General features: G+C 38.9%; 1 protein-coding gene across 1 annotated transcript in view; it reads left to right on the forward strand.

The window, feature by feature from the left end:
• Positions 1–11,861, forward strand: part of pigu (phosphatidylinositol glycan anchor biosynthesis, class U) — a 14,093-nt gene extending 2,232 nt beyond the window's left edge. Inside the window, exons 2-12 of the mRNA XM_031277245.2 lie at positions 528–592; positions 2,161–2,220; positions 3,326–3,388; positions 3,647–3,756; positions 5,452–5,552; positions 5,866–5,963; positions 6,236–6,390; positions 9,518–9,661; positions 9,764–9,888; positions 10,767–10,909; positions 11,607–11,861. Coding sequence (XP_031133105.1) covers positions 528–592; positions 2,161–2,220; positions 3,326–3,388; positions 3,647–3,756; positions 5,452–5,552; positions 5,866–5,963; positions 6,236–6,390; positions 9,518–9,661; positions 9,764–9,888; positions 10,767–10,909; positions 11,607–11,720 — 1,178 coding nt within the window. The 3' untranslated portion in view covers positions 11,721–11,861. The remainder of the gene's footprint in view (positions 1–527; positions 593–2,160; positions 2,221–3,325; positions 3,389–3,646; positions 3,757–5,451; positions 5,553–5,865; positions 5,964–6,235; positions 6,391–9,517; positions 9,662–9,763; positions 9,889–10,766; positions 10,910–11,606) is intronic.
• The last annotated feature ends 4,780 nt before the right edge of the window (positions 11,862–16,641 follow it).

Below are 16,641 nucleotides of genomic sequence, written 5' to 3' on the forward strand. Positions count from 1 at the left end.
AAAAAAAAGATATTTCAGTGGACTGTTTAGCTGTAAAATGAGAAACTTTGCTCCGCTGGACTGTTTTCAACATGGCGGCCGGGTCACAAACGTTCTCGTTTTACAGCTAAACAGTCCTTCTGGTCTTTTCAGTATACTGCTAAAATATAACAAATTGCTTGTTGAATCATAACATATTAAACACAAAATGGTTTCAATACAGATGCAGATTTCTAGCTACTATAATGTGCAATTTTTTTCAATTCTTTAATGAAATATTGTTTTAATTTCTGTATCTATCAACAAAATATGAAGCGTTTTTCAGCCTTTGGTTTTTGTATCACACGCACGCACACACACACACACACACACACACACACACACACACACACACACACACACACACACACACACATACCACAGCCCTTCATTAATTGTTCACGAGTTGTCACAGGAAGTTGCATCACCATAAGAGGTTCTGCAGCTGATTGTACTGAGAGAATAAAACTGTCTTTCTGAGACATGTTGTTTTGTTTCTTTGTTTGCAGTTGTTGAAGGCTTGGCTCTGCTTGACTTGGGAGTCTCACCGTACTCTGGAGATGTTTTCCATGAGGTGAGAGATGCACACACACACACACACACACACACACACACACACACACACACATTTATGTATTTGTTTCCTGAGTTAGTAAAAATCTTCATCTGATTGGTCTTCAGCTATCACTTTTTGCAACACCAACACCAACAGGTTGTTGGTCGTGGGTGGAGCCTGAAGGCAATACCTGCAGACAATAGTCATGACAGAGGAAGTACTTCACATCCTCTGCATGTTTTTTTTCAAATTAAAAAAAAGAAACAAATCCATCTGTATTTCAGAATCAGATCCAAAATTTGCCTTGGTGTTTTGGTGCATACTGAAGAAGGAAGAAACTTTATTATTATTATTTGTCACATACAATGGTACAGTACAGTGACGTGAAATTCAATCCCTGCATTTAACCCATCCTAAGCATTACAGGGTTCAACGTTAAGGTTTTTAGTGAAAAAAAGTGAGAGAAAAAAAAGTTTGAAAAAAAAAAAAAAAACGTCAAAGAATGCCCCAAAAAATGCTGGAAAGAAGCATTAAAAAAAGCTGCAAATGTCGAAAAAATACAAACTAAAAAAAAAAACTTTGAAAAGTGAAAGTCAAAAACTTTTTAAAAACGTTAAAAAAATGTCAAACAAAGTCAAAAATGTCGAAATAATTTTTTTCCGAAGAAAGCGTCAGGTACCAACTAGTATCCGACTAGTGTCATTTATGATGCGATGATGCCGAACAGGAAAGTGGGTTGTAAACAATACCAATACACAAAGTAAGAGAAAATAAAAAATAATATGCTGCAAAAGTTGGGAATCAGAAATAGAAAAAAGAAAACTTTACCGTAAAAAAATGTGTGAAATGTAACTGTATTTAAAATGAAAAGAGCTGAAGAGTGTTTGAAACAAAGAGGGTGGAATTTGCAAAATATTGTGTAATATTTTTCTTCTAGAAAGACTCTTGAGTCAAACATCAGTCAATCAAGGCAGGGTTAGGGTTAGGATGCAAATAAAACATTATCGATCATCTCTATCAAGGCAACCAAACATTTTAAATAGCAGAGGTTTACATTGCATTTTTAGGTGATGGTATGCTGCCAATATGCACAAACAGGCACATTTACTGATTGGAAAATCCATCTGAAAACACTTAAACACCATTCAAAGGTGGCCGGGTTGGCTCAGTGGGTAGAGCAGGCGCACATATACTGAGTGGTTTATGCCTCAACGCAGAGGTCCAGGGTTCGAATCCGACCTGTGACGATTTCCTGCATGTCTCCTCCCCCCTCTCTCTCCCCTTTCTCACCTAGCTGTCCTGTCAAATATAGGCGGAAAAGCCCAAAAAATTATCTTAAAAAAAAAACACCATTCAAAGCAGGTGGCAGAGACACTTTTGCTTACCAGTCAAACTTAAAGGAAGTGACATCACAGGTAGGATCATATCTCAGTAGAAATGATTTTAGCTACAGTATCTAAAAACATGCATTTGACCACAGCATGCCGCATAAACACACCCATGTCTCGTTAAATACGTGTTATTGTCCCACCTGCATGTTTAGTGTTTGTGCTCTAACCCCAGACGTCCTTTTCTTTCCTCTTCAGACTCCTCTCATCATTTACTTCTTTCACTTTTTGGTGGACTATGCAGAGATAACGTTTATGGTGAGTAAAAAGAAGAGAAACATCAATCTTTTTTTTTTTCAGGCAGTTTCATGTTTTTATAAGTCAATCAAAAAGTGACAGTATGTACAATAAGTATGAATACCAATAAGCATTTCACTTTTGAGAAAATACGCCAATGAAAAACAGATTTAGATGCTAATTCTTTGGGATTTGCGTCAGATTAAATATACAGGAGGATTTTCTGTAACGTGAGCCCCGGCGGGAAAGCTCAGCAGTCTGCGCAATACTTTAATTTAAAGTGCTGCTCCCCTTGTGGTAATAATGTCTGTCTCCATTGATTTGAAAAGAAAGTATTAGGGCTGGGCAATCTATCAATATTATATCGACATCGATAAATGAGACTAGATATCATCTTACATTTACACACTAAGTCAATATTTTGAAATAAGTCAATATATTGAGATACTAAGCCAATATATTGAGATTCTAAGTCAATATTTTAAATGTTGTCATTACTTTGAGATTCTTAGTTTATATTCTGATATATTGAGTCAATATATTCAGATACTAAGTCAATATTTTGACCAGAGGTAGTGGTGACTTGAACTTACACTATATCTAAATTAATTTTGTAGACATAACAATGGATTTTGCCACTAATTGTTGGTGTTAACTTTTTTTTTTTTTAATACAATTGTGTGACACATAACGTGAAGTAACATGGCATTTTAGTTTCTTTGAGTTTTAACTTGTCCAGTGGGGCAAGTACATTTCTCTTCCACTTGCCCTACAAAAAAATCCACTTGTCCCGGACAAGCGGACAAGCCTTAATGTCGAGCCCTGTGATGTCATTTTTCTGAACTTACCAGACTGTTCTAGCTTTTCTATTATTTGCCTTTACCCACTCAGTCATTGTATCCACATTATTGGTGATTATTCATCAGAACTCATTGTGTTAATATTTTATGAAAGCACCAATAGTTACACTACACACTACAATATTGCCACAATATCGACATTGAGGTATTTTGTCAAAAATATCGTGATATTTGATTTTTGCCATATCGCCCAGCTCTAGAAAGTATATGGGTATTTTATATTTCAGATGCTCGGCTGCTCATTCTCTGTCTTTCTGTCTCTTTAGTTGGCAGATGTGATCACTGCTGTGGCTCTCTACATGACAGTGAAGGACTACAACAAACAAGTGGTAAGAAAACAGAAATGGGTCTTAAAAAATACTGAGAAAATAAATGAAAAATTCAAATATTGAGACAGGGATTTTCCAGGTTAAAAAATACGGGAACTGTATTCTTGTTTCACTGCCACTTGGCTGAGTTGTTTATAGATATAATATATAGTTGAAATGTTGGTATCCAGTGTGTTATTTTGGTGTTCATTGTGTATTTTCCTGCCTTTGTAGTTACCGTGTTGTAACATGTTTAATGTGCTGTTGATGCTGTCTCAGTTCAGAAAGCAGAAATATGCCCTGGAGGCAGACCGCTACCCCCTCGACTGCCTGGAGCTCATCAGGAGCCCCAAAGAAATGTACTACATCCCTCTGAAAGTAGCCATGTTGTAAGTACAAGCACGCACCTTTCCACGCAGCAAACCCCCAATTATCAGTAAGAGATGGGTTTTTCTTTCTTTCTTTCTTTTTTTTATTGACAAAACGTAGTATACAGAGAATCAGGTAAGCAATAATGGCATGTGAACATCAAGTGTACAAACTTATGAAGATAGAAAAACATACAAGGCAATACAAACAAGAAATAACAGAATCATTACAAACAAAACAAAAAGTACGAGAAGACATACATTTACAATTAGTCAGAGGTTTCAGGGAAAAAAAGCTCTACAGTTTCCACAATTTTAATACTTTTTTTGTTATCCAACATTCTAAGTGACTTCAGTAGACATTTAAATTTATATGGGAAAAGGTACAAAATTAGGAGATGAGTATCCGTAAGAGATGGTCACCATGTCAGAGTTCTTGCTGTGATGTGCTGAGAGATACGTCAGACTACTCGCTAAACCCTGACCAATCAGAGCTCGCTGTCTTTAAGAAAAAATAAGATAAACCTTTATTGATACCCGGTAGTCGCCGCGACACCTGATTGACGTGAATGCAGCCTGACTTTTCCTCTACCGCCACCACGAGGTCAAAGTTTCAATTTTGATTCACTTATTTTGTTTATGACCTGCAAAACTAGCAAGTGCTAGCTAACCCCATCTGCTGAACCAAGCTGGTGAACATTACCTGCTATGTTAGCATTTCAGCTCAAAGCAGCACTGTGCCAAAGTACAGCCTCACAGAGCTAGCATGGCTTGCCTGAAGTCGATTTTTACTGGCCCCTATACAATCAAAAAACGACAAAGGCTTAAAGGTGCACTAGGTAAGACTTATAAAACTAACTTTCTGTCATATTTGCTAAAACTGACCCTATGTTCGACTAGAACTACATGAAGCAGGTAATTTAAAAAAAAGCCGGCTCCTCTGGCACCACCTACAGCCTGTAGTGCGATTTGCAAAAATCCACAGCTCCCTGTTCAGATGCACCAATCAGAGCCAGGGGTGTCTAACTGCGTGTCAATCACTGCTCAGGCACACCCATTCATTCTCCCTTGTGGGGGGAGGGGCTTAGGAGACCGTTTTGGGCTTTAGCAGAAAGGGGGGGAGGGACTGAGAAGTTGTTGATGTTCAAACTTTTTGGCTAAGTCCTGGATCTTCCCAACCCTACCTACAGCACCTTTTAAAGTGAATATGGTATATTTGATCTTTATTTACATTGTATAAGCACATCATGGACATTGTCATACATGAGTTAAAGTTCATACTGAAAGTAGAGGCTATTATTTAAAAAACCAAAAAAACTATTGAATCTAATTGCTTCGCAAAACATTGTAGTTGTTTCATCAACATCCTCTGCTGACACCCGTCATCTTATTCTCCTTCTAAAAAAGACAGACGCCAGTCATGCGTCGCTAGCGCCAACTCAATACTCGATCGCAAACAGCACATTCGAATCAAATCATTCAAAAAGCATTCTCTGACGTGGGGCAAGGGGAGGGGGCCAAGGGAATTAGGCAAGTGGGCTGTGATATTCACCTGCCCGACGTGGCGTTTTACTTGCCCCGGGCCATTGGGCAACCCTTATTGTTAAACACTGAAGTAAATAGTGCAGCCTTCAAGTTTCTTGTTGTAAAATCATCTCAGTCGTATCGGACGAGCCTTCCCATAGTGTTGTCATCACACTGTTTCTTCTCTGGCAGTTACCTATTGAACCCGTTCACCATCCTGTCCTGCGTCGCCAAGTCAACCTGTGGCCTGAACAACGCCGTCATCGCCCTTTTCATCCTCTCTACAATCAAAGGTGAAGTTCGAATTTAATAACAAGCGTGACGGGATTTTTCTTTATCTAAAGTCAGTCCACATTTCTGGATCCATAACTAAAATGTCTACCTGTGTGGGGCACAGCTGTTTTCTGTAGGTCTTTAAAAATTATAAAATGTATAAATAAAAAAATAAGGTCATTTCCCTGCAGGAGCTATCACAGTATTGTATTCTAGCAATTCTATTCATAAATGGAGCTCTGTGAATGCTTTGACTGTCAAAGTTAAAATGACGGCAACAATGAAAACGTGAATTGATCATTTTATTGGAGTGTTTCTATGTTCATGTTGCAGGAAATGTTTTGCTGAGCGCCGTATTTCTGTCCTTGGCCACATATCAGTCCATCTATCCTCTCACTCTGTGCGCCGCAGCGCTGCTCTATTTGATGCAGGTATGGTGTGTATGAATGGACACATGCATATTTAATAATCTAATGCTCCGTCTTTTTTGTTGCTCTTTCACCATTACTTTTTTTGTCCCTTCCAACTCCATTTTCTCCTGCTGATCTTTTTCTCCTTTATCACCGGTTTTCTTTTTTCCTGCTTCAAAACCCTCTTATCATGTCTCTCTGTCTTTTTTAAAAAAAAATTATATTTGAGTTTAATCTCCTGGATTTCTGCCTGTCATTGAAGTTATTCCATGTTTCTGATTCTCCTCCTCCAGCGTCAGTACATCCCGGTGAACTACCGGCGGGCCAGCTTCTGGTGGTTCATTGCTCAGTATGCCTTCATGTACCTGGGCAGCCTGTTCGTCATCGTATGCCTCTCCTTTTTCCTGCTCGGCTCCTGGGACTACCTGCCGTCGGTCTACGGCTTCATGTGAGTGCTGAACTGACCATTTTAGCCAAGCTTTTTACCTTTTATTTAACCAGGAAGATTAAAAATCTCTTTTTCAACAGTGTCCTGGCCAAGACAGGCAGCAGTACAACCACACATACAGTACATACAAACACAAAATACACAAAAACACTAAAAACATTAAAACAACTGAAACAGCAAATCCCTCAAAGTCAACCACAATCCTAAACACATCAGGCAAAACATTTCTGTAACTTGTTCCAGGTAGAGGGAGCAGCAGACTTAAACACCTTTTTCCCCAGCTCAGTTCTAACCTTTGGAACAGACCGAAGGAAAAGATCCTGGGAGCGAAGATTGTAAGTCCCGGTACTATTTACACTGATATAGGTCAGAAGGTAGGATGGAAGTAGACCTAAAATAGCCTTGTATATGATGATATGCCAGTGTTGAAGTCTCCGTGTTGATAGAGAAGGCCATCCAACACGTTCATACAGTTCACAATGGTGAGTGAGGGCTTTAAGACCAGTGATGAACCTCAGAGATCCATGGTATACAGTGGATACCATGGCGTGTAAACTTTGAGACGAAGCATGCATGTATAAAAAAATCACCATAGTCAAGTATAGACATGAAAGTGGCAGCGACCGGCCTCTTTCTAGATTTGAACGAAAGGCAGGATTTGATTCTGAAATAAAACCCTAGTTTAAGTTTTAATCTTTTTGCTAGCTGCTGAATATGATCTCTAGTACCTAGGGGTGTAACGGTACGCAAAAATCACGGTTCAGTACGTACCTCGGTGTTTTTTTTTTTTTTTTTTTTTTTTAAAGATTATTTTTTGAGCATTTCCGCCTTTAAATATGAAAGGGGAGAGAGGGGGGAAGATATGCAGGAAAATCGTCACAGGTCGGACTCGAACCCTGGACCTTCTGCGTCGAGGAATTAACCTCAATATATGTGCGCCTGCTCTACCAACTGAGCTAACCTGGCCACGTACCACGGTTTTAAAGTCACGGTTCGGTTCATTTTCGGTACAGTAAGGGAAAGAAATGCAAACATTAAACTGCAGGTTGTTTATTACTATAAACTTTTTTTAACAATTTGTTTACACTTTTTTAAACACTTTTTAATAAAATATAATAAATAAAATATATATAAAATAAAAAAAGAATAAGAAATAAAATACTGCTGCAAAGTTCTCCACTAAATAAAATACTCTCAAACCAATATCACATAATAAAATATAATGAAAAATATAAATAAATAACTATGGATTACAGTGCAGCATTACCAATCCCAGCTTGTCAACAACCGAGTATGGTTGTAGATCAGCTGCTATAAAAACACCATTTGCTTTCGTTATTGCGTTGGCCCGATCGGAATTGCCAGCAAAGGTCTGTTTAAATGCCAACGGGAGCTGCGTTTGAATTACGGTCGTTTTTTTTCCTTGTAGTAGTGATGTTCACACTCGCGTGATGCCTTTTCAAGTGCGTTTGAAGTGTTGCCAGAAACATACCCGATCATTACTGAGCAATGTCGGCACACTGCTTTCGTCTTATCGACTAGTCTTTGTCCGTTGACGTATTTCACTGGGAAACCGAAGTGTTCCCAAACAGGAGACCTTAATGATATGGGTGGCTCTTCAAGCTCCGGCTTGTCCGTACTGTCTATGGGCTTGTCTGCATTGGCCATGACGCTAGCTAGCGAGAGGCTGGGCTAAAGCGTGCCGTGTATGTTGTTGTACAGCGCGCGGTGTGTGATTTTTATTTTTTTCCCCAAACCACTTCAGCGGAAATCCCGCCCTGCAGTCGATTTCATTGGTTTCGGTTACAGTGATGGCGGGTAGGTTTAGAGATCAGTGTTTGGTGTAGGCAATCTGTACAGTGATTGACATATTGACATGACCAATGAAAACTTTAGAATCAGCTGCAGGGCGGGATTTGCGCTGAACACGGAGACTTCCGCCACTTAATATGTTCATGTGGAAACACGAAATTGACCTATGTTCCGCACACAAAAGATTGCATTCGGCCATTGGTGCACATGTGCACTGTACCGAAAGCCATGTACCGAAACGGTCCGGTACGAATACACGTACCGTTACACCCCTGCTAGTACCTCTATGGAGCTGTTTTTTCTGTTTTTTAACAGTGGGTTCCCATTTTGTTCACATTCGTGAAAATGTGATACCTATCTCATTATTCTGTGGCTAACAGCAAAACAGATCTGCGTGAAGTCGCAAAGTGACGCATGCGCAACTCACATCTGCACTCAACTCACATCGGGTAGTGAAACCGGGCTTGCAATACACTGCCCCCCCAACCCTGCAGATATCTTTTATTTATTTATTTGTTTATTTGTTTGCGTGTTTGTTTAAAAGGGACAATGTTCAAGGGACAACATCAATTGACATGTTTAGTTTACACTCAAAATGTAAACGTGCCAGAGTTAGCAAAAAAAGCTAAGTTTCATCTGTAGTCCCTTGGCAGGTCAACACATCATCATATTACATTAATAAAAAAGAATACGAGAAAGATAGAAAGCAAATTAAGAATAATAAGAATAGGAATCACCTGAGGCCTCACGATACGATATCATCACAATACTTATGTCACGATACAATATTATTGCGATTTTAAACATATTGCAATATTCTGCGATATATTGCAATTTATTACTTTTTTTCCAACTTCAAATTTTTCCCAATTTCAAAGTATGTCCCCAAAAGAAAACTTTGTCAACATCTGTTTTATCTAAAAAGATACATTTCTCTTTGTTCATCTCACTTCAATGTTATTGCTGCAAAATGGGATTGTCAAGCAGACAAACTGACCAACACATATATAATAAAAGATTGATACTTGGCGTCTGTGTATCAATACAGTATTGCCACGGAAAATATTGCGATACTATGCTGTATCGATTTTTTCCCCCACCCCTAGTTAGAGCGCTGACAGGTTTTATATTTTACTATTAGGTGTCCCTCTCAAGACTAACGTCACAGTTCTTTAGTAACCATATGTTCATGTTATGTGTTTACGTTTCATATTGGCTGTTTAAATATCATTACACTTTTTTTTTTAATTCCTCAAATATGCAGCAGTAGTCGTAGTGTTGACCATCTGTCCCCCCTCACCCCCCCTCCCTGCAGTCTCTCCGTACCAGACCTGACCCCGAACATCGGCCTCTTCTGGTATTTCTTCGCCGAGATGTTTGAACACTTCCGCCTCTTCTTCCTCTGCGTCTTCCAGATCAACGTCTTCTTCTACACCATCCCCCTGTCCATCAAACTCAAGTAAGTCCTCTCTCAGCCTCACTCGCACAGCGTCTGGCCTTCCAAATGAATGCAACCAATAAGACTAAATGCTTTCAAATATCGGTGCTTCTTGTGTTCCAGAGAGCATCCGGTGTTTCTGATCTTCATGCAGTTGGCTGTGATCTCCATCTTTAAGTCTTACCCCACTGTGGGAGACATCGCTCTCTACCTGGCCTTCCTTCCTGTCTGGAGTCACCTGCACAGATGTGAGTGTTGGAAACAAAGAAAGAAGATGTCTTGTATTACATATCACAAAGTGGCACAGTACTTCTTTAGTTAGTAGTCATTTTGAGTCCAATCCAATACTTATTTTTCTTTAATGACACGGCTGCCGGGAGCACACTCAAGCCACAACCTGAAAATTAGATCAAATGGAATTAAGTTAATCCTAAAAAAAAGAAGAAAAAAAAAGAAGAGAGAGCCAAAGAACCTCAGTACACATAGTAAAACTAAATATATACATAGCAGCAGCTAATATGTTAAATTAAAATGCATTTGAAACATGGAAATAACAGCTGTAGATGCTAAATCTGACACATGGTATTTTTCACAAGCTACTTAATTCAAATACTGAAGGTCCTGGTTTAAAACTTTTAAGTCAAACACAACAGAATATAGTAAAGAAAGGGCATTTGATCTTTATTTCATCCACCACCGTCCATTAAAATACGCCCGGATCATCCCCCAATATCGATCCATTCATGATGTTACATGTCAAAGTAAAGCTGAAGTTGTCAGTAAGTCATTCATTCTTTAGCTTATAATGATAATAAGAATATAACATAAATGGAAATTATGACGTGCTGGCGGCCGTAGATTAACCAACAGGGGATCAAATAAGACTTTAAATGTTATCCTCATTGGACTATGAAATGTGTGTCCCAAATTTAATGACAATCATCCAAAGGTGGTTGTTTATTATTATCTGTGACATTTTCAACTTTCAAAAACATCATGCAATAATATAAATGATCAATAAAGCACTCAAAAAAAGTGTGAATTTCAGACTCTACATGCTATATTGATGTGATTGGGTAAGTCAAAAACAATCTCTCTCCTGTTTTTTTTTTCTTCCCCTGTTCAGTCTTGAGGAACATCTTCCTGGTGTCCTGCGTCCTGCTCGCCTGCTCGGCTCTGTTCCCGGTTCTCTGGCACCTCTGGATCTATGCCGGCAGCGCCAACTCCAACTTCTACTACGCCATCACACTGCTGTTCAACGTGGCACAGGTAGGACAGCCTGGATGGGAGCCGGGGAGGCGGGGGAATTAGTTACTGATCCCAGTCAAGAAATAGACCCACAAATAACCCCACTGTAAAACAGCAAGTTGTTGTCCTCACACTTTAATTTTTAAACAAACTAGATGTTACGTGTTAATTATTTGAGCTGTAGAGGTTCTGGTAGGTCGATTTTGTTACCTTAGGACAGAGCCGGGCTAGCTGTTTCCCCCTGTTTCCAGTCTTTGTGCTAAGCTAAGCTAAGCTAACCAGCTACTGACTCAAGCTACAGGACATACAAGCATCATTTAACTCTCTGCCAGAAAGCAAATAACGCAGATTTCCACAAATGTTGAACTTTTCCTTTAACTGGAACAGGAAGCTTTCCTGGCCACTTCCAAAATAAAATCTTCCCTTTTAGAATTGAGAGAATGTACATTGTATAATTATTTTCTTTTATTCATTATTATTGGTCATGCATCAAGTGAAATTAGCTCAGGTCTCAATGGTTAAACATAAACATAATGCATATTTTATTACAATAAGTGATCTTATAATAGTGAGATGTCTGTCTGATGTTGTTATTTTATATTTGTTCTTCTTTTTGCTGATACCATTACTTAAAACAATTATTACTACTATTATTATTATTACTTCTCAATCACACGCTGAGGACTGTATCTGTGTACTAATATTTATTTCCCCTCAGATTCTGCTGGTGTCGGATTATTTCTACGCCTTTTTGAGGAGAGAACATCATCTCACCTACGGATTGTATCTGAAGAGAAAAGACGGCTCCGAGGCTACACTAGTTCTTAAATAAACACACACACACACACACACACGCCTGCACACACACACACACACACACACACACACACACACTCATACGCACACCACCATCTGGCTGGCAGCCTCTACGAGGAAAAGAGAGACTGCTCGAGGTCTCACTTCACCTCAAAGGGAACAAACACAAAGCGAGGAGGATAAAGACTTTCAGAGCCACACTGGTCCTCAGACAGGACATTAACAAACATGCAGTACGTGTGTCAAGTACTACTTCACATACAAAGAAGTCACAACATACTACATGACAGACACATGCTGACATGGGATGTAGAAATCTTGCTCCTGCCAAGTGAGACAAACAAACAACTAAATATCTCTATTTGTCCTCTGGAGAACTCTTATTTTGAAGCCTCCCCCTACCTGTGAGGTTGGCTTTTATTTAGTTTTTTGTCCTGCTGACTGCCATTCCCAGGATCATTTTATTTTGCCGCTGTGTTTATTCTGCTGCTCTGCCTAGACAGCTTTTATTTTGAAGCACCAACTCTCACACAGCTTTTTTTTTTTCCTGGAAGGAAACGTCACTCTGCTCTGGGGGGCTTTTATTTTGAAGCCTTGTTGGAAAATGTGGAAAGCTCGCTCTGATTTGGTAAATCCTGATATCCGGCTCTCCCACACACATTTTATTTGTGTTTTTCATGTTTACCTGAATACATTTGTGTTCAAACTGGTTTCCTTTGTGGTGGGAAAGCTATCTTTAAGGGTTCGTCTGGAAGCCTCTCGTTTTCTAACTGCTTTCTTACAGTCACCCTATTTTTACACAGCCTGCTCTTTTAATGAACAAATTCCGTATAGTGTTGCATCTCATCTCAAGTGAAAACCAGTCAAGCCAACGTGAACCTCGTCATGGTACATAAACACTTTCTGGGACTGTGATAGCTTCAGCTCCCTGAACACAGAGATATTTGTCTAAAAACGTTGGGATCCTGATCACTAAACTCCACACAAACACACAAACCCCAGAGAGCAAGTCTGACAAAGACAACAGTGGATGTGTTTTAACAACTGAAGTACTGTGAAGTTCAGGATCTGCAGAGTTAAAGAGGTCCTGCTGTCCCTTTTGGGTTTTTCTGCTTGTAATCTCCATGTAAGTTTCTACAAAGGAACCGATTGTGTGCCACTGAACGGCTCAAGTTTCATAATTTACTCTATTTCTGCATGTATGATAAAGGTTATTTAAAGAAGTTATTGTTAAACTTTTAAAAGGAGTCATTACCTAAACATGTACCTGATGAATCGCTGAACTCAAGACTCTCATTTAAAGGAATAGTTCAGAACATTTTGTAAAAAAAACAACTTTTATTTGGTTCCTTGCTGAGAGTTAGATGGTGAAGCTACAGCTAGCAGCTGGCTATCTTAGCTTAGCATAAAGACTGGAAACGGGGAGAACAGCTAGTCTGGCTCAGTGTGAATGTTGTATCATGTTTGTTTAACGCACTTTGTGTTTTGTACAGCTTAAACAAACATGATGTAGCTAGGTGGACGGAGCCAGGCTAGCTGTTTCCCCGTTTTCAGTCTTTCTGCTAAGCTAAGCTAAACCACTGCTGACTCAAGCTTAGTATTTGCAGTAGGCTACATGTCTGAGTGGTGTTAATCTTCTCATCTAACGCTCCACCAGAAAGCGAATAAGAGTATTCCCCAAATTGTCAAACTTTTCCTTCAATTTAGGACTTTAAAGGTCCAGTGTGTAACGTGTTTAGTTGTTCATTATCAAAATCGGTGTTGCCCGTTCACAAACTTGTCCCTTTTCATGAATATTTACCACCACCATCAATTCCAAGTATTCCTTTTGGCTTGAAATTTAACATTTGCATTTGCATGAACTGGGGTAGACGCTCCATATTCATGCGCCATCTTGAAATACGTTAGCCGGTAAGGGACATACAGGACATACTGCTCCGCCTTTCGCGTTTTCGCTGTCGCATGATAAACTTACAGGTGCTGCTAATGCTGCTAATGGGTATCATAGCTTCCCGGCCAAGGAAAGTTTGAAGAAGGAAACATGGAGGACCACACGTATTCAAAATCCAAATTTCAGGAACAGGAGTCTTCTTCTTCGCAAGAGACCGGCTTTTTGAAGCGTGAAGGCTACCGTAGCTGTAATACGTACTTTGAACTGCGTGGTGCGAGAGAGTTGATTGCGATATATGATCTCAACACTAGATGGGACAAATTCCTACACACTGGGCCTTTAAAAAAAAAAAAAATGACACAAACGTTATTTTCAAGTAGGAAACTCAACCATCCTGTCCAACATGACTCGAATGCAGCATAAACGCCTCATTATACTAATGCTGTGTCCTACGTCCATAATACACACTGACTCTACAGCATGTGCCACTAGTCATCAAAGTATACTGTTTTACCTTTTAGTGTACACACAAAATCAACAGACTTTACGTTTATATACTAACAGGGATTTATACAAATGTCTCACTGCCAGTTTAACTTCACAAACCGAAAGAATGATTGAATATTCAATTGTTCTCCAAGGTCTTTTCTGCAGTATATTTTGACCATTTCTTTTATTTTTTTGTACAAGTGAGCTCCATTTCCTTTTTGCGTTGCATTGTGGGAGAATAGTGTCCATCGAGCGAACTGCATACTGACTTTTTGTTTATGCTTAATTTTGTCACTTTTCCAGCGTGAACACACGACATAGTGCTTTGTGTTTGTGTGTAGTGCGGAATTTGGATACACCATCACAATTTCTCCCCCTCTTTCCATTTGATAACATTTCTCTTTTAATCTTGGAAACCAAACAGCAAATCAGTAATCAAGAATTTCATGCAAACAAAACATGTCTGCCTTTAATAGAAGCTACGGACATACACCTACTTAAAATCTTTCTTTTAAGGACTTAATTCACACCCTTAAAATAAGCCTTAAACAGCCTCAGAAATGTTGGGACACTGATGTAAAGATACATTTTAGTTGAATGTTTTACGGTGGAGTCCACAGATGAATGTTTTTGTTTAAAGGTGCAGTAGGTAAGACTTATAAAACTAACATTCTGTCATATTTGCTGAAACTGACCCTATGTTCGAGTAGAACTACATGTAATAGGTAATTTAAAAAAAAAGCTGGCTCCTCTGGCACCACCTACAGCCTGTAGTGCGATTTGCAAAAATGCACAGCTCCCTGTTCAGATGCACCAATCATGGCCGGGGGGGGGTGTCTAACTGCATGTCAATCACTGCTCATGCACATGCATTGATTCTCCCTTGTGGGGGGAGGGGCTTAGGAGACTGTTTTGGGCTTTAGCAGAAAGGGGGGGAGGGACTGAGAAGTTGTTGATCCTGAGTCCTGGATCTTCCCAATCCGACCTACAGCACCTTTAATGATTGTGAAAATAATGATTGAAGTAACACCAAATTTCACGCAAAATAGACCCACTGAAATCATTTCTACATCAGTGGCTAAATACGTATATATAAATATATGTAAACTGGTTTTCATGTGAAATGACAGTAAAAATTCTGCTTACTGTACAATGACATAAATACTAACTGAAACCAAAACACAGAAACAAGCCTGTTCAGTTGCTCATCTATTCTAGCAGAAGGTCGCCATTTTGATACCAATGTAATACCAAGTAATTTGTTATATTTATTTATTTGCTGCACTAATAACTTTTTCGTTTTCTTTGATTCTTTTTATTTCAGAAAAATGAGGAGCTCTTCTGTTGTTTTGATACTGTATATATATATTAATGTGTTTTGGTTTGTTACAGATATTAAAATGCAAGGTTTGAAAGGGGTGATGTTATATTTGATGAATGAGTGAACATATAAAAAATAATGATTATTAAACATGAGGTGTTGGTTTTACCTGTCTGTTTTTATTGTCTCTGTGTGTGTGTGTGTGTGTGTGTGTGTGTGCGTGCGTGCGTGACTAGCAACATTGCATACCACATAAAGATTTCCACAAAAATATAACACAAATTAAAATGTAATTATGGCCAGACTACAGCCGTGCCGCCGCTCCCATCAACCTCATTTTGCAATGAACTAAATTCTGTGTGACTTCATCTCTGAGCAAATCATTGAGTGAAGCTTTAAATGTATTTACACGGAGATAACATCTAGAGCTAAACGTCAGGGGATCGCTAAAGTTAATAGGATTCATCGCCTGGGATCCTCAAATGTCTGTACAAAATGTTGTACCCATCCATCTAATACGTGTAAAGTTTGTTCAAGTATTTCAGTCTGGACCAAAGTGGTGGACCGACCGACAGACCATTGACATCCTACAATTATATCAATAGACAACTAAACATGACTTATTAGAACAACTCGCCATCCCAATTTAGCTTGTTGTTGAAAGTTGTGTGTCCTAACAGACACGTGAAAGGTGTCACTTATAATATAAACCCAAAGTGAAATGTCACCCAACTCTTCAGCCTGGAGCTTTTTAGCAGTTTTTAGCCTAAAGTGGCATACAGGGATGGTGGTCCACCACTTTGGTCCGGACTGAAATATCTCAATGACTGCTGCATGGATTGCAATGAAATTGTGTAGAGAGAGTCATGGGCCCCATAGGACAAAACCAAATGACTTTTGTGATTCTTCACCTATGCTGTAAAATACCTTTAATGTCTACTGGACTGATAGGCACAACATTTAGTAGCTACAACTAGTCATGGTTCCCTGAAGATGAATCCTTAATGAGGAGCAACAAACATTTCAAAAACGATAAATGTGCTGCATGACATATTTATAATAATGCAAAAAAAAATACAAGGAAAATAAGTAAATTGATAAATTAAAAATGTACAAAAAAAGAATTTTAAAAGTCTAAAAAGATTGAAAGCTAAAAACGTGAATAGTAGTCGACGTAGACTATCAAACTAGATAGTAATATATATTGTATATTTCATATATCAATTAACTTATTTT

Source organism: Sander lucioperca, chromosome 6 (genome assembly GCF_008315115.2).
Source record: "Sander lucioperca isolate FBNREF2018 chromosome 6, SLUC_FBN_1.2, whole genome shotgun sequence".
NCBI classification, from domain to species: Eukaryota; Metazoa; Chordata; class Actinopteri; order Perciformes; family Percidae; genus Sander; species Sander lucioperca.